This window comes from Syngnathus leptorhynchus, chromosome 18 (genome assembly GCF_054491065.1).
Source record: "Syngnathus leptorhynchus isolate UIUO chromosome 18, UIUO_Slep, whole genome shotgun sequence".
Taxonomy (NCBI): domain Eukaryota; kingdom Metazoa; phylum Chordata; class Actinopteri; order Syngnathiformes; family Syngnathidae; genus Syngnathus; species Syngnathus leptorhynchus.
In genome coordinates, this window is record NC_141212.1 from 2,852,856 (window position 1) to 2,872,649 (window position 19,794).

The 19,794-nt window shown below is 46.7% G+C and overlaps 1 protein-coding gene across 1 annotated transcript in view; it reads left to right on the forward strand.

Annotated features, from left to right (window-relative positions):
• The window catches only part of sash1a (SAM and SH3 domain containing 1a), a 78,746-nt gene that overhangs the window by 17,630 nt on the left and 41,322 nt on the right, over positions 1-19,794 (forward strand). The window contains exon 3 of the mRNA XM_085937388.1: positions 1,115-1,626. Coding sequence (XP_085793514.1) covers positions 1,115-1,626 — 512 coding nt within the window. The remainder of the gene's footprint in view (positions 1-1,114; positions 1,627-19,794) is intronic.

The following is a 19,794-nucleotide window of genomic DNA, read 5'->3' on the forward strand; positions in this document are numbered from 1 at the left end:
TGATCCCTAACAAGCTGTCAGCTCAAATTCCATAAAGCACGCATCAGCACTCGCCAACTTGGCGTCCGTTTAGACACATGAGAGAGTTCTTGTTCAAACATTGCACACTTTTTTTTGGAACCCTGTTCGGATTCATGATGAGATTGCCGAGCGGCGTTGCCAGACAGGTGAACTTGACTTGCAATATTTACAGACTCATCATTATTTTTTCCATTAACAAAAGATAGCACACAATGCCCTGCTGTTTTTCCTCTTTATTTTTATTTTATTTAAACAGTACCACTGCTCATGATCAATTTCAAACTCCCTATAATTACTATACCGCGTGGGTGCAGTTCCTCTTGTAGCCTTAAGGGGAGCGCTAAGGTGCTGGAGACACAAGCTTGTAATGTAGTACGTAATGTTTGAATGAGTGAGTGAGTGTCGACGGACACTCGAGAGGGCGAGAGAGAGACGGAGACAAAATCACTGCAAACTGCACCGATGACGTGAAATCCACCGATAGACAACTGGCTTGCAAATCCTTTAAGGAGCTCCCACGCAACTTTGCGCAAGTTGTGTGAGCACGTCACGATCCGTGTGTTTCTTTGAAGGGGGGCGTGGACGTCGGAGGAGCTGCAGCGTGCAACCAGCCAGTCAGTCAGTCAGTCAGTCAGACTTGCATGTTGCCTCTTGGCTGCACTTCCCAGCGTGGAGTGTGAGTGACGTGCGCGCCCCGAGGAGCGCGCTCGGACGGACCTTGGTTGCTCGCTGCAAATCCACATTTGTGATGTGTTGCGCATGGGTGGCTTTGTTTTTTTTTAAAAAACCGGTCGTGCGAGTATTTTCAACCTGTGTTTTGGAAATATTTCGCCCTTTATTGGGAACGTCGGGGATGGCCCTTTGGATTCCGAAGTGAGGATCTATTGCGTGTCAACATTGGCAGGTGTTGCGTTCACACGGACTTTAACCAACTCGGCGTGGACGGATTACAGCACCTATTTCGGAAATGTGATCACTTGTAGTGTTTTAATGCACTAAAAAGAGGGGGAGAGATCTCATGATGCGTTCAAGGCGCCGGGCAGGAAAGTGAGCGTCACTTTTTTTTTTTTTTGTTCCTCCTTATTGCCTGCAGGCAACAACGACAAAACCATGACAAGCAACGGACCTGTCATCGTCTACGAGTGGCTCAAGACGCTGCAATTGGCCCAGTACGTGGAAGCCTTCGTGGATAATGGCTACGACGACCTGGAGGTCTGCAAGCAGATCGGGGACCCGGACCTGGACGCTATCGGCGTTTACGTCGCGCACCACCGCCACCGGATCCATGACGCGGTGCGGCGTCTCAAGGAGGAAGCGAGAGACGCAGCGAGCGGGCTATACTTCACCCTGGAGCCCATGCCGCCTTCTGCGGATGTCTACACCGGCCACATGGTGGACCAGTATGAGTCCAAGCTGCGCGCATCCAAGTCGTGGACTGAGCCGGCGCGCGGTGTGGGCTACATGGGCGCGCACAAGAACCTGACCCTGGGCAGCAGCAACAGGAGGGAGGTGGTCATCTACCCCAAGCTCAAACTCAAGATTATGATCCGGGATAAACTCATCAGGGACGGCATCAATCTGGCCAGGACGCCCTACTCCAATAAGGTGAGAGGAATGAGAACGCAAAATGCATCCAACTTCATTCAACGCCATTCTAGAAAGCATCACTAGCAAATGAAATTAGAACATAAGAACAGTCCATTTGCATTTTATAACATGCAGAAACTCCGAGATTTGCTTGGACAAGTTTTCCCATTCAACAAGATGATGAATAAAAAGCTGACGTCATTGAGGGCAAGTGTATTGAGGACAAATTTGAAAGCTCATCAAGAAACAGTCCCGTCGCTTATACAGTTTCAAGTTTTGGCTGTGCGCTATTGATTCGGAAGATGCTGGACAGATTTGATTGACATGGCAACACATAGCGGCTGAAATCCGATTGGACAATCTTAATTGCTCCAAGTGCTGGAATGTTTTGGCCTGTAGAGAAGGACATAAGAGGCTTGAAGTAAATGTCAGCGCGTTGAAGTGGCGCCGCCACACTGTCAGCCTGTCACCGTGACCGATGGGGGAAGCAGTCGGTGCGGATCAATAAGCACGAGGCCAATCTCCCGAGGAGCTTTCATCGTCTCTATGATTTGAAAAGGGGCGGGGCAAAGATGCAGACTGTCCCGACCAATTTGATTGTCAATTACGAGCTCCGAGTTGTGATCTCAAGTGTCCGAATAAAGCGGCTGGTATTCGCTGACAAAGATGCCCTTTCATTTCCACGTCTCCGGGCTTTAGTGGTTGATTGACAACCAAACTCCAATCGCAGTCCGTGTAACCGGACTCCGACTACAAGCGAGGTCAGGGCAGAGTTGCTCGGCGCCTCTCAAAGAACCCAAATGTTGAATCCTTTTTTTTTTTTTTTTTAACACGACATTCATTTAGAGCCAAAGCTTTGGCATTGGGCCTCGAGGGAGGTCAAGGTTTTGAATTGGCTCCAGTCCAGTGCAAAGTGGGAAAGATAGAGCCGTGACCAGTTGATGGAGCTCTGACCAACTGGCTTGTGATTGGTCTGGAGATAAGATGAGATACACCCCCCCACCCCCCCCTTATCCTTTTCACAGGGGGCAATTACAGGACACACCATGTCAGTCACAAGGGACGTCCGTTGTATAGCACGACCGCGTCCCGGCATCTTCCTCTAAAGCCGGCTCGTCTTTGTCATGGTAAAGAAACCCAAAACAAAACCGATTCCCTCCCTTGTGAGACAAGCCATTACCAAACAATTCAGCCAAAGAGCTCAGCTGGGGAAAATAAAAAGGCGAGATCCTTATCAAGGCCGCCGAGAGCACTTGTCTGCGAGCGGGGATGATTTCTTCAGGTGTAAATAAACACGTTTGAAATACGTCGTTGATGTTGGCGATGCCACGCCGACAGATTGAGTCATGCAAAGACGTTATTGTTAGCGGAGGGAAGCAGACGCCGGGGCAGGGCCATTGTTTGGGAAGAAGCAGAAGACTCCTTTCGCCTGTTTTGCATAGCCAATTTCCGTCCATTCAAGGAGACGACGTCCAGCATTGTGCCGACGGATGATGATGATGAGACTGAGGTGGTTGTCTGGCGCTTGGAAATAGATGAGCACCTTGTCCTTTATTGTGCTGACGCGTTCCGGCTGCCGATAAGATGGCGAACGCTTGGTGCGGCCGTGAAGGAAGGTTGTTCTTTATGTGACCCGAGTGCATCATGTTGATCTCAAGGAAAAGCGACCTTTTATTCTTCTGCTGAGCCTCGTTGAGAAAAAGAAAAAAAAGGGTCCCTGGATGAATGCATGCCGGGCCAGGAGGTGGCGATGTTGCAAAAACGCCTTGCAATTTAACCAAGCTGGAAATTAAGACTTTATTGAATATGGCATGTTTTGTTTAGTTTTTTTAATTGTGCCTCGGGCTCAGCTGGACCCTTGCCAAGACGTTTAGTGTGATGTCATCCGTTTCACCTTCAAACATACTTTCCTATTTTTTTAAAAAGCTTTTGACATGCTGAAAGGGAAAGTCATCTTTTTGCAAATCGAGTAGGTCCTGTTGCTACACTTGAGCATTCCAGTGATGCGTTAAATTTAGCTTGAAAGTTTTGGCAAATATTCCTCGCCGTACGTCGACAGCTGGCATTTGGCCAATTGGAAGGCGGGGAAGATGGGAAAATTGTTGACCCCCCCCCTCCCCTTCCCCATTTCAACATTCTGCTGAAAGCACTGTTTGCTTAGTCTTTATTAAGGGTTTCGTAAACGTACAACCCTATAAAGGGGCAAGTCATTAAAAAAAAAAAAAAAAAAGCCCTTGAGGACCCCATTCCCCCCCCCCCCACACTCTGTTATACCGCACGAATAGAGAAAGTCAATTAGCAAAGTGACCTGTTTTGTTTTTATCAGGAAATTAATGCTTAAAAATTCACTCTGGTGTCCAAGGCAGATTATTATTTTTTTTTTAGGTTTCGGACATCTTAAAAGCCTTTTGTGAAGCGTTAATGACGCGTGCCCGACCATGTAAAGAGCTTTGTCCACAGCTAATAGGATGAACTTCAAACCCTAACCTTATGCTTGGTGCTTGATCGTGCATGTCAGCTGAAATGTTCCTTGGAAAAGTGAGAAGAAATGTTGAAAAACTAACAAATATTTTATGGATGTAAAATGAGGCTCATGTGGATTCACTTTTTTTTTTTTTTTTTTATACCGACAGTTTGTTTTCCGCCCGAAGAAGCAAATCATCTCTAGGGAGCGTTTCAAAATGTGGGAAAAAAAATTCAATATCATGTGTTTGCAGCTGGCTTGCTCCACTCCAAAAAAAAAACAAAAAAAACACAGGGTGAGAGGTGCTTGCTCTGTTTTTCACATGATCAGGTAACTTGGGAGTTTGCGGACATGTGAATCCAGTTAGTAGGGGGGGGTTGACATTTCACAGGCCTCACGTTTACAATTCGCCCTGCGTTCTCCCGTTTCAGTCATACCAGTCCAATAACCATTTCAGGAATGGTGCAGATTTCTACCCACGGCCGCGATGGACTTTCAAAAAGACCAAACTAGATTTTTCCAAAATCCAACGGCCAAAGCCACTTGACTTTGGTAAGCGGTTCAATCATTAGCCTTACAAAAACATCATCAAATTTCATAGACATGTGACCTGTTTCCTCAGTCGTGCCGCAAATGAAGCCGGCCAGCGGTCCAGGGAGACGTTAGCTTAGCGCAGTGATTCCGTTTTCCGCTGTTTGCAGAGATCGCACACGTTCGTGACAGATGCATTATCAGAGCTATTCTAGGCCAAGGCTCCCAGACAGCCTGTCTACAGAAGCACATTGTGTTTGTGTGTCTTTGTGCTACATTGAAAAATAAAATCCAAAAAGCTAATGAATAGCTTGCACCTTGTTGTTGTGCAGCGCTGTTAGCCGTTAATAGTTAATTTTGCTCTACAGGTCGTGTCGGCGGCCCCCCCACCAAACTCATAACATTGGTTTTATACGGCATTTAAAATATTCATACGTGTGAACCTCAGGCTACTGCGTGTTCACCAACCACAAACCCCAATGGAAAAATGGGCTCCGTGTTAGCAGAAACAATGTTTACTCTCACCAAGAAAGAATCGCTTTAGTGGTACGACAATATGCTGGGGAGGTTTGCAAAATGTTCCAGTTGAGATTTGCAGAATGTTTTATATATTTTTTTCAATTGTAAGGCTGGTGAGTGACGTGGATGCCGACGAACGAGAACAGTTATTCATTTAATCATCCCAGTAGTAATCGGGTCAAATGCTTCTGTTCAAATTGTCAGCTCTGGTTTTTGTTTGGTTTTTGCCGTCGACCTTGAAACATGTTGGCAAACCAAGACGTCGGCGCCGTAAAGGGAGCCAAAGTGACAAGCGAGCAGGTGCGAGCATCTGCCGCTGTCACAATGCAGATTATAGACACGCTGGCGAACGCTTTCAGTCTTTCCCACTCGCCGTGCTCATTACTCTGATTACACCGGAGAATTAGCTTTCATAAATAGAAACTGATTTTCTTTTTTTTTTTTTTTTTTTTGGACTGTATTCACTATTCTGAGGCACCTTGAGGGGTCTCGTGACCTCGAGTATGGTCATAATTGCCTCTGAGTCCCGCATAGCTCCAAGCAGGGGAGGTCACAAAAGTACTCCAGGTGTTTGGATCAAACAGTCGCCATGGCAACTGTAGATATTTAAACAACTAAAAGCACTTGCCGTATTGGCATTAAATAAAAAAAATATACAGTACAAGGTCTCGTGAGTTGAATTCAAAGATTTGACATTGTCGAGTTGTATTTAACATCATACTTGGCTCACGTTTTCCTTTTTTGTTTTTTTTATTTTCTGTTTCAGCCAGTAGACATGTAAACGCTCTCCACTTGTAAGCTCCCTTTTCATAAGTGCAACTTTGCCCTTCTGAAACAAAAACAAAAAAAACCTGACTAAGCACATTGGACACATTTCCTTCTGGAGGGAGTCATCCTCTTTTTCCAGAGGAAGATGACATCAACATGGAGCCCTGACGGCATTTCCCAAAGCTGCGTAAATCACAACTGCTTCCTGGAATGTTTGTATCGGAATTTCGCGGACGTATAGTTGGATCTGATTAGTGATCCCAATTATGCGGCTGGTGTCGGTGCGTTGATGGTAAACCATCGACATAAAACATTTGAATCATTTTGTAAAAACAAACTAGTCAACCTTTTCTGTTTCTTATCGATTCACACTTGTGGGGCCCTTTATGGCCCACGTGCTTTAGGTTGCGCACCCTTTGCTTAAACCAGGCCAGTGTGTCACGAGTGAGCGACAGTTTGATGAGTGTCTCATCTGACTTGCAAGGTATGCCAACACTCAACACTTCTCCCTGAAGCCTTATTGGCCCGTTCCCAAGGTATGAGGGCGGAGCCTGTTTGAAAGCTTTGATCCGGGAGACCACACCGGTGTGGACGTCGCAACCCGAAGGCTTTTACCGTCAGTGTTGCTTGCGGAGGATTAAGTTGTACGCAGCCTGCTGAGTGTCTACCCGCCACTCCCCGCCGCCAGCCCGCCATCTTGCCTCTGGCTCTGCATACCTGAATGCGAATTCTAATTGTCTGGCAGTTTGCATTCCCCCAAAACGCCCACGTAGGCCGACAATTGCACGTGTCGTCATAAAAATGTCAATATTCCATTTTTTTTACACGCAGTTGGAAAATGTAAAATCTTAGTTATTCTGATACTCCAACTGTCCGACACACCATTAGCGGGATCCGTCTCGGCACCCGCACTAGTGAAGGTCAAAGTTCATGATGCTAATTGCTGCCGTTTGACCCCAGCTGCATGCTGGACTTAATTGTTCTATTCATTCCACGTGGTGACGGAGATGAACTGAGCACAACATCGGAGGGGGTTAGCGTCCCCGCGGCTTCTGCCAAGACACGTCTGGTCAAGCTGCAACATGCACTGTTATTAAGTTCTTATGAACTTGGACTAGTTCAAGACGTCCTGCCCTTAGGAGATAGAAAGAGGGCGGACTATATTTAGACGCGACGCTTTCCAGCTCAGTTTGTGATCTTGATTGGCCGAGAGGTCGTCTTTTCTTGCGCTTCACTTGGTCGTCCGTCCATCAACCCCGAAGAACCCGCAATTGTCATGTCAGCAAAATCTGCAAGTGCCAAACCAAGCCTTGTTGACTTTAATAGCACGCCACCATTTTGAATTCGGTGTCTTCTGTGTTTTGCTCACAATCACGGAGGAACATTTTCTAAGGTTTTCTCTGACCCGATGTGACGTTGCCTTACGCAAGCGCTCCACTAATGATCAGTTTGCTTTAAGAGGATAAAGTGCTTACTCCTTTCTACGTGAGGAAACGTTTGAACAATGGAGCCATTTTATGACTAGTTTGACTAGTTTCAGGACTTGCTTCTAGCGAATGTGATTGCATAATTTGGTTTTCCGCTTAAATGCGTGATGTCACTTTTCATCCACTGCTTCCTTTGCAACCTTTGTTTTATGACTTTAAATCATCGGCAGTTGCCTTTGGCGGACCTTCATGTCCTGCCAGTCCTTGTTGTGGTTTTTTGGAATCCAACGTTTGGCACCTGCGCTTGGCCTAGTAAGGTTTTCTCTATATTACATATTCACTATTCACTAATAGGCAGCCCTGTTGAAATTCACGCTGGAACAAAATTTTGAGGCGCGGCCGTTGGTTTAATCTGCTAAATCTCATCTTTTCCGGCGTGAATCCGGGCGTCCTAAACTGCAGAGGCGCACAAAAGCTTGAAACAATAAACTGGCTTACTGACAGCTCGCCGGCCGGAGCTGAGTGAGCGAGACGAGGCGGGGGTCATGCATCTGGAATTTTTTTTTTTTGGTCTGTGCTCTGCCAAACATCCTCGCCTAGTTTCACTTCATGCTCGCTCACTCACTGGAAAGACAGGCTGGTAAACAAACAAACACACTGGCAGGCCTGTCCAGCCAAGCAGAAACTGGCGGACTGGTGGTGTGCAAAAAATAAATAAATCGATAAATAAATATGTGAATCTGGAAATGCCAAGCCAAAAGTATATAAATATTTCAGCCACTCTTTGCAGAGGATAAATATGTGAGTGTTAGTCTACAAGTGTTGCTCCACCATTTGCTTTAATATGAAATCAGTCTTTCCCATATAAATAAATTCAAACATATGAATGGCATATTCATACGTGAAAAATGCAAATTAGGGCTGTTATATCATAAATAATAAAATACAATAACAATCTTTTGTTCATCACATGAATACTGTGAGAAAAAAGTCTTTCTGAATCGCCCATCAGGGGGAAAGCATGGGAACGCTTGCGGCGAGCTCCCCCCAGGACGGCCGTATTGTGCACTGAGTCTCGCTGATGGTCACTTCACCATGAGAACACGCTGTCAGCCCACAACAATGGCCCGCAGGACCCGAACCGCTTCTCCTTGTGTGCATCCATCCCTGTCCGTTCCATTTATGGAATAGTGGCGCCCCCGCTCCAGCCCCTCCTCCCCTCACCGCCCCTCCTCGTTCGCCGCCACATTCCTCAAACTGCACACGGTGGTGACCTTAAATGTGTACCAGCTGGTAAGCGTACATCCCCCTCGGATCCGCCAGGGTGACCGGAATAGCTGAGTCAGATCGGATTACCTTGCTAATATTTCCCCCCCCGCCCCCAAGATGACAAAAGGCGTAACTCGGGCCATTAACGGCGAGGCGGCACGGCGGCGGGTCACCCTTCCTGAGTTGGAGGGCGGCCGGGGCTTGTCTTTTGTTATGCAGAAATCCCACGGCGAGGCTTTCCACACATTATGTCCAAAAAAGATTTGTGTACAAAGCATCTGATTATTTGTCATTAATCACCATGTATTATGACGACTTTCTCTTTTCAGCGCATGTAGGGCAACTTGCGAGCAGCTCATCATTTAAATATGTTTATGTGGGAAATCAAAGCCGCACGTCTTTTCAAAAGACACGCAAGTCGAGTGCCGCTGATGAGCGTAATCCTAATCAGGATATTGTTGTTGAAGCCTTTTCACTTTCGGAGGAGACTGATGATGCTTTTGTTCGACTTTTGTGACATTTCTCTGTAGCTTAATTGCTCCGACACGATTTGGACACATTCCAAGAAACATTTGAAGCATTCCAATATGTCACTTTGAGCTAGTTGAAGGTCAATTAGTTAAATTGTCTGAAGACTACATCAACTAAAATGACTGTTAGTGTTCTGGTGTTCCGCAAGGCTCCATCTTTAGCCCACTTCTTTGTAGATGAATGATCTATCATTAGCCATCCCCAAATTCTTCTAGCCATGTTGAAAGACTTTTAGTTTTCCTTTTTTTCCCCCCTGAAACGACTTAATGATTCATTAACACAATTAGTGAGTTTCATTTTGTGAGTCACAATTAACATAAGCGAACGTTTTAGCCGTCCAACATCAAACGTGTTTTGGTCTGTTTTTGTGTTGTGCTCTGTGGTTAGCAGGCGGGGCCTTGGTGTGATACACATGTTGTTTATTTCTATCAAAGGAAACTGCATCCCTCTGGTGATGCGGCTTTTTATGCACATCGCCACCGCTAGCTAACATGTGGCGCGGAACCTTTGACTTCCAGGCCACGGGAGTCTGCACTGATAGTAATTTGATGTGTAAATAGATTTAAAGGCCGTATGTATCATCCTACCCGAGTTTGCAGTCTCCTTATTTCAAGCTTTCTTTGTAGTCCAGCCCAAAGACACTTCCTGTCTTGATTCGCTGGAACACGAGACAGCCTTGGGAAGTCAAAGCAGCCAAAGAATAACAAAGCTTTTTTTTTTTTTTTTTTTCTTCCACTCACGCGACTGTTTGATTTGTGTCATCCTGGAATTTTTTTCAGTCTCTCCCCCGAATGTATCACACCTACCGCCTGTCTCTGTGTTTACCGTTGACAAAAATACCCTTAGGCCGAAAAAGGGGGTCGGGGGGGATCAAAGTGAGCCGGCAGTGTTCGAGGTCTTCATGTTTGGCAGTGACAACTATCTATCCTGGATTTTCCTTTCCTTGCTGACAAGTAGCATGAAACATTTATGATGCCCCCCCCCCCCAGTTACTGATCCACATTCACAAACGGCTCATTATAGAATGTCACGTCTGCTATCTCCTTGTTTCCAAACATCGTGTGTGTTTTTCCATCTGGTAAAAAGGTTACCAAGGAAACATGTTAGCAAGCTGATCCTGTGCACAAAAGGGTCAGTCCGAGGCAGGTGCTGCTGCTGATGTTGTCTATCGTACTAATCGCCATTGCTGCTGTGTCACAACTTGAGCAATTTTGAAATAGGTCACTGTGTGTGTGTCGCGGCGTAGGATGCCAGAATGTTCCCCAAGCGCCCGTCCAAGCAATGGGCAAATAGCCAGCCCCTGGAGGAATGTCTTAGATGAAGAGCCTCCCCCGCCATTAATCCTAGAGGGTCTTGACGCCGGAATGTCACGTCGAGGAACCCGCTGACACGGCCAATTCCGGCAATGCCCGCGAGGCTCTCAGCTGCTAAGCGGCTCCTAACCGCACGTCACGTATCCCAAGCGGCCGAGGGTCAGAGGTCAAGCGAGAGGCTCGTGCCACCCGGGCGCGGCGGCGTGCCAAGCTCCCGTTTCCAGTATAGAATTCAAAATGCTAAGTTGAGGCCACTTGTTTGCTACAGGGCAGCTACTCGAGTCATTTGCCAAGTTAGCACAATGTACACAATTTGTTCAAAATGTACAAAACCTGGACTAAAACATGTTCTTTTAGTTGTATCTTGCAGATTGCGTGTTTTTTTTTTTTTGGTTATTTGATTTCTAAATGTCGCTATTTAAAACGTTTATCTCCATTTAATTATATATCTATCAGCAGAGGCAAAGCTGCTGACTCATTCACTATCTGAACGTTGGTTAGCCAAGTCGCTGGGGCGGGAAAGATTAGCACTCATTGGATTCCTTCAGGAAAGGTCGTTGACGCAGTACCACGCTCAAATCCACTCTCGACCTCGTCGGCCAACCCGACACCCTCCGCTCACGCTTGACACTATTTTGTAAACGTGCCAAGTATCCAGTTAGCATTTGTCGGCCATGTTTGTTTTGCTGAACTAATACGGGTACGTGTTTGTAGGATTGTGCTGCTGCTTGTTTTTTTTTTCACTCCACGAAAGTGAAATATGTATTGGTACTCCCCCATCCTGAGTTATTGGACAAATATTGATTATAAGTTAGAGCACTCAATGCCAATGCTTTTGGTTAGCTTGTCTGTGGCGTTCCTGTTGGGTTAGCATTTAGCTACTGACTATGTTATATTTGATTCTCATGCATTTTGTCAGAGGCTTTCATCTTTTAATCCCTTCTTGCACAATATTTTGAAGCAGACCTCTTGTGATAAGGCATCAACAGAAAACGAGCTCATTTGAATGACCTTACTTGTCGAAATATTAGTTTCCAGATTTTTTTTGTTTTAAATAATCTATTTATGACTCTTCTTTTGAAATCGTAAAAGAGCACGGCTGTTGATTTATTTTCCCTTCCTGTTATTGGCCCACATTCAGAGCTAATGACATCCAGCGCACCATAAAATGCCATAATCATTATCTCGTCTGAATGGACGTCCTCATGCAGAACTCTTCATTAGCCTCCGTCTCCCGTCTCTGCGAGGGCGCCGTTGCCGCAAATGCCACCACGGCAATCTTTGCCGACCACGTGTTCTCGTAAAAACACCAACTGTACTGGCTTTAAACTGGGCTCGGGTCAGGCTGCTGGAGAAAATAATGGATAGGAGAATGTGGTCGGATGCCGTACGTGGTCAAAATGTCACCCTGAAAGTTTGTTTGGATATAATGTGACGTGAGATCAGATGAGGTGAGGTTACACGATACATATTTGAAGTGCGTAGCTTCGGCGCCCCTCGTGGAAAACTGAAAGCTCGCTAACGAGCTTCGGAGTGGAGCGGCGCCTCGTTCGGTGCCTCCACGCCGCCAAGGAAATGAGCGGCTGTGTGCAAACACGAGTTCACCCGATGACCCAAGTGCAACGGGCTCATTTACTCCACGTCTCTTCGTCGACTCGGCAACGCAAGCAGATGGCTGCTTAACCTCAAGTTGTCTGTTTGGAAAATCGAAAATCCAGTCAAGCTCAAAAGAAGCCATTTCGATTGGTCCAAAACGACTCACACGATTCTATGACCGATTGCTACCGGTTATTGGCTCAAATCAATAAGCAATTAAAAGGTAAAACTAACCATATGGAATTTAAGTGAGCCCGTATTGAATCTTTATGAAGCATATTAACGAGGCTTCAATACAAGATGAAAGTCGTTGCAGTTCAAATGAACTTCGACGGCGGAGACGCTCTCACACCCACGCGGAAACGCCGGTTAATCGTTAATCCGATAAGTGAATGATTAATCGGTTCAAGAAATGACTAGCATGCGGAATAATGAAAGAAATGCAAACGGCAGCCTTTGGTTTTTTGTTTTGGAAAATGTCAGGCCATTTTTTTTTTTAATCAATTACTATCTGTTACGACGAGGTTGACAGCTTCAATTGTATTTTAAATCTCTCTTGCGTATTGAATCTGAAATAAGGAGTCCTTTGGCCCTTGCATCCAAGAAGCTGGCAGAACGCATGTGAGGAATCGCTAAGCAGTCTGGGTAATTATTTCTAAATCAATATTGTGACAAGCCCAACAGCCTCGGCGTGTGCCAAATCCCGTCCGGCCGCCTCAGATCTGAACGCTCTCTCTCCCGAGCTCCAAAGTTTCGACCTTGATTGATTTCCCGCATGATACCTTTCGCATGACGGCCATCTGCATTGCTAACACGGTCGCGTCATTGAGCATAAACCTCGGCGGAGATTTGCTCCTCGCCTGCCTTTCGAGATGAACTTTTTGCTACTGCTATCTTAATGCTAATGCTAAATAGCATCCATATTTATGCTAACCCAGAGGAGTTTATCTTACTGGCTGTATTTGCAGAATAAGCACTTTTCAAGCCGGTTATTTTAGCTCACTCTTCACAGCCGCAGCAGTTGGAAGATCTCGCACCAATGTGACCTTGTGCTTTGCACGACCACATCATTCGCCGCAATCGAGAGCGCAAATCACAAAATAAATTGCATCCTGTGACCGGCTCGACTAATGAACGTTAAACCCGCGTTGTGATTTTCGCTCGGGAGCTTTCATAACCACATCGGGCCACAGTGAGGATATAAAAAGTCACCTCCAGCTGCATGTTTGATTGCCACCGTGCAAAACCGCCATCACCAAAGCGACAGTCAAACTAACAAATTAAGCTTTGGGCTCGTTCTCGAAACGGCAAGTCAACCGCTTGTTAGGATGAAATCCATTGCCAATTGTGACTTCCACGCCGAGAAATGTCTCCTCGGCCAATATTATATGCTGAGTCGGCTATCATCTTTTAAGAAGCCAGTTTCATGAAGTTGATTGGCGCAGAAATGACATTGAAAGATAAATATAACCAAGCTGAAGCTTCTGCGGCTTTGTTTACTCTCTCGTTAGCCGCATTGATATTCTAGCCATCAGATGGAGAAAGTCAGAGAACGTCTATTAAAATCTCTGCTTTGTCTTATTATCTCCTCCTTGAGGGATAACTACTCCGTGTCCTTGCCGTTTGCATATATTTTGCGTGTGGCTACTTTTTTAGTATGCAGAACGCATTGAAGCAGGTGGCGAAGGGGGGGGGGGTGTTGCTACACACACACTAACTCACCAACTGTATGAAATTAAAAAAGATTCAGATGAAGATGAGGCGGCGTTAAATTCCATCTCGGCTAAACACCTTCTGTTTTTGCACCGTCCGTCAGGCCATCCCAGGGGGGTGCGAAGGTGCGCCAAATAAACAATATCATTATAAAATGACATTTTCTTCAACTGCATGCGGAGAAGCAAAAGATGTGCCAAATCTGTCGAGCTTGGGTGCACAAAGACGATACAATGCCACGCTTCAGGGTGAAAATGTCATTTTTGGCGCAATCCTTAATCCAAATCTCCCGCTTCACAGCGTCAACGCGCGTTGACGGCATGTCGATTGCCGATAGCGCATCTTGAACGAGGTTATCTTCCTCCCGGGAAGACCCACATTCTCGAGCTTGGTCGTCTGAGCAGGGAAGTTGGCGTCCTCGCTTTTGGGGTTACTTTGTTCCATTTTGCTGCATTGGAGGTTATGCAGAGTTCACGACGGGATTACGCCGAGGGGCCCGTTGCTCAACAAAGAGAATTATCAATCCTCTCAAATCCACACCGACGGGACCTTGCGTGGACAGGAAAAATGGAAATGAGCAAAAAACCAGAGCTTTGATTTTGTCCCCGCGTGGGCGTGCGCGTTGGTGTGTTTGTGAATTTGAAAGTGTTGCTGCGGGGGCGTGCGTTGCTTCACACATGTCGCACGCCAAGCAGCTTTGTGGCAGGCAGACAGGCGGGGAAAGCTTTTCGCCGCCATGACTGGGAATTTAGTGCCAGGATGAGGTTGGGATTGTAATTAATACAAAATCAAACCCAATCAGAAAAAAAAGCTCGATTTTTGTAACAGTCGGGTGGGGCCGACCTTCCGCGCTGACCTCGTACTGTCTGGCGGCCACCTGGCTCCCGTGGGGCGATGCCGGCGTGACAGAAGACACGTTCGGCCCTCCTCACGCACACACCTGACCAAGATTAATGGCAACTGAGATATTCGTCATTATTCTCCCTAATGGCGGACGTGTATGGCCCTGGGCCAGGAGCGTTGCTGCCAAACACACACAAACACACACACAGCTCTCCTGTTGTACTTTAGCATCTGCGACTCACGACAATCCCCTTTTAGTTTTATTTATTTTTTATTCTCTTCTGCGTGCCCGGACAACCAATGTGAACATTTCGATTATATAGATTGTATCTTTTTTTAGTGGTCCTTCATTTGTATCCATTGTAAATTAGGACCCTCGTCATTCCTCCTAATTATCTGGAGATGAGGGTCAAGCAAGTCCATTGAAAGGTTTGCAGCAGGGAGACGCGGCCACATTGGGAGCCAAAGCATTGTTGAAGTAAGATGGATGGAGAGGTGTTTGGATGGGGGGATGGATGGGGGGGTGAGAGCGTGTGTGTGTGTGTGGGGGGGGGGGGACTTCCTGCCTGCTTGCCTGCTGCCTCCCCTCATTGCAACATCTGCCTCGGAGACGACAACAGATGCAAAGACAACAAGGGGGGGGAAGATGGCGGGGATGCGACTCCTATTCCCAATATTTGTATCGTATCACCAAAAATATTCCTAAAAGAAAAACCCTCAAGGAGCACGTCATTTGGAGACCGAGTAGGTAATAACGCAGAAAATAACAGCTTGCAATTAAAGGCTGTTGCGAGGCACGCCGCTCGGACGGGCGCCATTTGTCTAAATTTACCGTAATGGGCCCACTATTTGCCGTTTCCGTTCGACGCGCTTCATTTGAGTCCAGTTCCAATTACGTGACGCCAAAGGTGCTCCGCACGCCATCTGTCGCCTAGCCGTGCTAATATTTACACTTTGGAAAATACCAACTTTGAGAGATGTGATCTGGTACCGTCACCGGTATGGCGTGGCGAACTAAGCCCTGGTGGTTGCGGGCACCTCGCCCTCCCCCCTGAGGCTCTGCGGGGATTTTTGGGTCTTATCAGCTCACGAAAACCTGCTTTGGACAGTGAGCTGCGAGCACACCGGCAGACCTGGAGCTCTGCTTATCAGCCAGCGCCGGTGGTTCTCTTCTTATCTCATCAGCGAGGCTGGCAGAACAGCAGCAACACTGTCGGGAGCTACTTACTCCAGTCGATGGTGCGAGCGTCGGCGGCTTTTACGGCTTCCAGACTTTCTGCCCGAGCGTGTCTTTGGGATTGTTTGTCCAATCATCCAGAGATGTCACTTGAGACTTTGAAAAAGTCAATGCGCCCCGAGTTAGTTTTTTTTTGGGGTTGGTTTTCCTGATGGATGCCAGATGACTGATCGTTGCGCTTAAAGCCCCTTTCGAAACCTCTCGACATTTCACCTATTGACGAGCGACTGGTAACACGGTGCCTGGGGTATGGGGGGGGGGGCGTACCCCCATCCGCTGACCTTTTCCGGTGGCGCTGCGAACTCTGATCCGCTCACTGCGTGTGACTCATTATAGAAGCCGCTAGCATGGATGACCTTTTGCGGGATAAATGGGAGGTGCCACATGTCAGCGCCGACCTGAAACCACGTCGCATGTTTGCGTTTATATAGGTTGGGAGGTGTCAAGGAAGAGAGCAGTAATGGTGGTTTTCATTTTTTGGTTATGGAAGGAACGTCAGTTATGCAAAAGGGCTTTTTTGTTTTCTGTTTCGTTCAGTGTGTTTGCTTAGCAGCCTCGCAAAATAGGTTCAGGCTTTTTTATTTTATGACAAGCTCGACCTGTTTTGTAACTCTGATGATTCATCATGAAAGTGACTCACTGCCTCCTCTTGAGGTGCAAGGTGGCCTTCTGCAAATTTGACCAAATATGTTATCTAAGTGGCGTGTCTATCTTTTATCTGCACCGCCTTAAAGAGAATGACTTGTGCAGTGTCATTGTGTCATGTTCTCAAGACTGGTCTAACATATCCTTCTTCTGACATTTGTTTAAAAACAAAAAAACAATGTTTTCTAAAATGTTGGATCAGAAGTATTCAATCCAGTTCTTCATCCACCGGATTAAATTTAGCGCAGCCCTTTGGGTTGCAAATGTGTTTTTTTTTCCCGCAAGCCCTTTGGACGCCAACGAAAACAATAGTTGTGATCCGCCAAACCTCTCACACACCCACACAATAAACCGCTGAGCCAAAAAAGGAAGAAAGGCTGCTTAGAATTGCAGCTGAAGTGTACATTAGCGTTGTTAGCACAATTCAAATGGCTCATCGCAGCAAGCAGTCATTGGCGGAATGAGCTAACTATTTTATAGCTAAGATCATTTCATTTTGGGTCTCATTGTTTTAAAACAATCTTTTCAGTGGTCACGCATGCTAGCTAGCATAGTAATGATGCCTTTCGGGCAGAAGTCATTAAAGTTGATACTGCCGCTCGGAGTGCTTTCGTGACGTATCTTAGCGCCACCTTTCAACACTCAGCTCTGATCGCTCTGACAAGGCTTTTAAAAGGTGACGGAAAGAGAGCCTCACTGGAATAATCGGGCCCACTTTTAAATACCTACATTTCAACGTAAAGCCAGCGAGATTCTGATTGGTGTTCCCCGATTGGTGATTTAAGCGATAATCATTATTCAAATCAGGCTAGCGTTACGCTTATAGACGTGCACAACGTCCTAAAAATAACCATCTGTCAAAGCTCGTTAGAATCAAATCATATGAAAATGTAATTCAGCACAGGGGAGTCTTGACTTTCCTGAACTAGGCTTGATGTTAAGTTCCCTCTGGGGAGACGGAAAGAAGGGTGCGCCGAAAGGTCATTCGTCATCCTTCCTTGGGAAAAGCCGTCTCGCCGCGTCAGTGTCTCCTCTCTTTAAAACTCCGCGACAAACTGGACATTGTAAGGACGGGTCCAATTGCGACTACACTGCGCTGGATTTCTAGCCTATGATTCCTGACATCCGATTTATCAAAAGCGAGCAACCGATGCCTCGACTCCGTCTGGCTTTATTATAGTTATTGCCGCGCTTTCATTTCAAAGCTCATCCGTCACGTAACAAGTCTCGGTCGCCTTGCCCTGAGCGTGGTTTCTGTTTTGGAGCGGGAGTGTGGCTCTTGCGTGGGCTGCTGACAGATTGATCTATCGCACTCTGGCTTTGAGAGATTGATGAATAACTCCTCAACTTCTTTAGAGACTCTCTCGAGTACCTGAGGGTGCCCACCGTGCTGATGTTGGATAATTTCCTTTGTAAGTTTGCGATGCAATATGTGCATTTGCGTCTGGCTCTGCGGCCCGTGTCGTCAAAGAGATGGATGGACTTTGGCGGTCGCGTCGGTCGGCTCTTTTTAACGGCGGCCTATGCGTAAAGGCGGAGAACGGATGGATTAATAGGGGACACTCGGTGACGGATGGGGTGACATCAGCAGACGGCTGTTTCAATTTCAGACGCCCACTCTGCATTCTTGCGGCAATTCATCACACCGAGGCCACGTCAAGACGTCTCGTCCCGCTTTGGCGGTGGTTATTGTGCGTCAAATAACTGGTTTTGTTGGAAACTGACAATCAAGATGGTTCATGTTTACTGTAGCATCAATGCTGATTTCCGTTAGGCTTCCTATGGTGTTTTCTCATTTTATGATAGCATGAAGCTAGCAGACTTTTTGTTACAATTCCGACTTTCCGGTTCTTGGTCACAGCGTGAAACTTAACTGTAAGCTCTCAGCTATGTTTTTCCACGACTTCACCTCTATCTCTCTCAAGTCGAAGTCGACACTCCCGGTAACCGATCGCATGATGCTTAGTCATAAATTGTGGGAACTGCGAGGTGAAAAATGAGAGGAGGGGTACACGAGGAGCACATTAATTATTAACGAGCCTTCCGCGGTGGCTAATAGGACTCGCATCTGTTTTAATTATTGAACGCCTGACCGTCCGTCTTCATAAGCATTTTCCTCCGGGGAGCACGCTCCCTGACAGATGCTTTCAATTGTTGTTTATGTACGAGCCGGCGGTGCAAATGGATGCGCTGGGAATGATTTATCACCACCCGCGGCAAAACTTTCCACCAGCGCTTGCTTCCCTTTCGCTGCATCCCGCCCGAGGCAGGAGTCGAGAGCGGACGGTTTTAGGGTCATCTAACGTTACAGGTGAAATACGACTATTGGCAGATGTTGCGAGTCAAAGGATACATCGTTGGCAAGCACCTGCGTAGTCAAAACCAGACCCCCCCTTGGACGAAATCGCAAAAGTTGGCCAGCTAAAGTTGTCTTTTTGCCTCTCGAGTCTTGTAAAACTCAGATCGGCTGCCAGCTGGCTCTCAGTCAGACAGATAGCGGCGATACCGGAGTAGCAGACGGCAACGGAAAAGGCTCCAAGGTATCTCGGAGAAACGCGGGGTTCCGGCTTCCGTGAAAGTCAGCAGAAGGAAGCTCCAGATGAACTCCGGTGTTTTGTTTGCTTGTGTCTCGCGCCAGCTCCAAACATGGCATCCACGTAGCCATCTCTCGTCTTTCTAATGGGCCCCCCGGGAGCCGGGATTGGAAGACAGAGCGGTCATAGACGCTTATCAGTACCTGCCTTCTGCTGGCAAGCCACTGACAGAACCCGAGCTGGACGGCCGTTTATCACCTGGCGTTGTCAGACTTGATCAATGCGTCAATTAGACAACATCCCAAAGACATAAGCAGTTTTTACTTTGAAATTCTCACATTTTTAGATCAAAAAATTTCATCCCTGAGGACGATCAGTTGGAATCGGTTCTCAGGAAGTAGACGAGCAACTTTGCATTTTTCATCCCGTCAGTGTTTGTTAAAGTAATATTCAAGAAATACCACACGCTGTTCGTTGACAGATTCAGGTTAGGTTGTCATCATGAAACGGAACTTGCTTCTTTACCATGATAAACACTTCCAACCTGATATCCTCCGGTTGATGTTCCTTTTCAACTTGGAATCAGGAAACGGAGATAGGCTCGTAATTACAACATCTCGTGAGTCTTTGAAGTGCGGTTTTGACAAGAAGTAGAATTCCGGCTCTAGAAACGCAATCTTACAAAACATTCTTTCATTCGTTGTTGAATCTCATTACAGTGACTTCAGCCCCAATTATTTGAACCTTTGACCCTAACCCCCAAGTCCTCCCAGAACCAACTGCTGCCACTGCAATA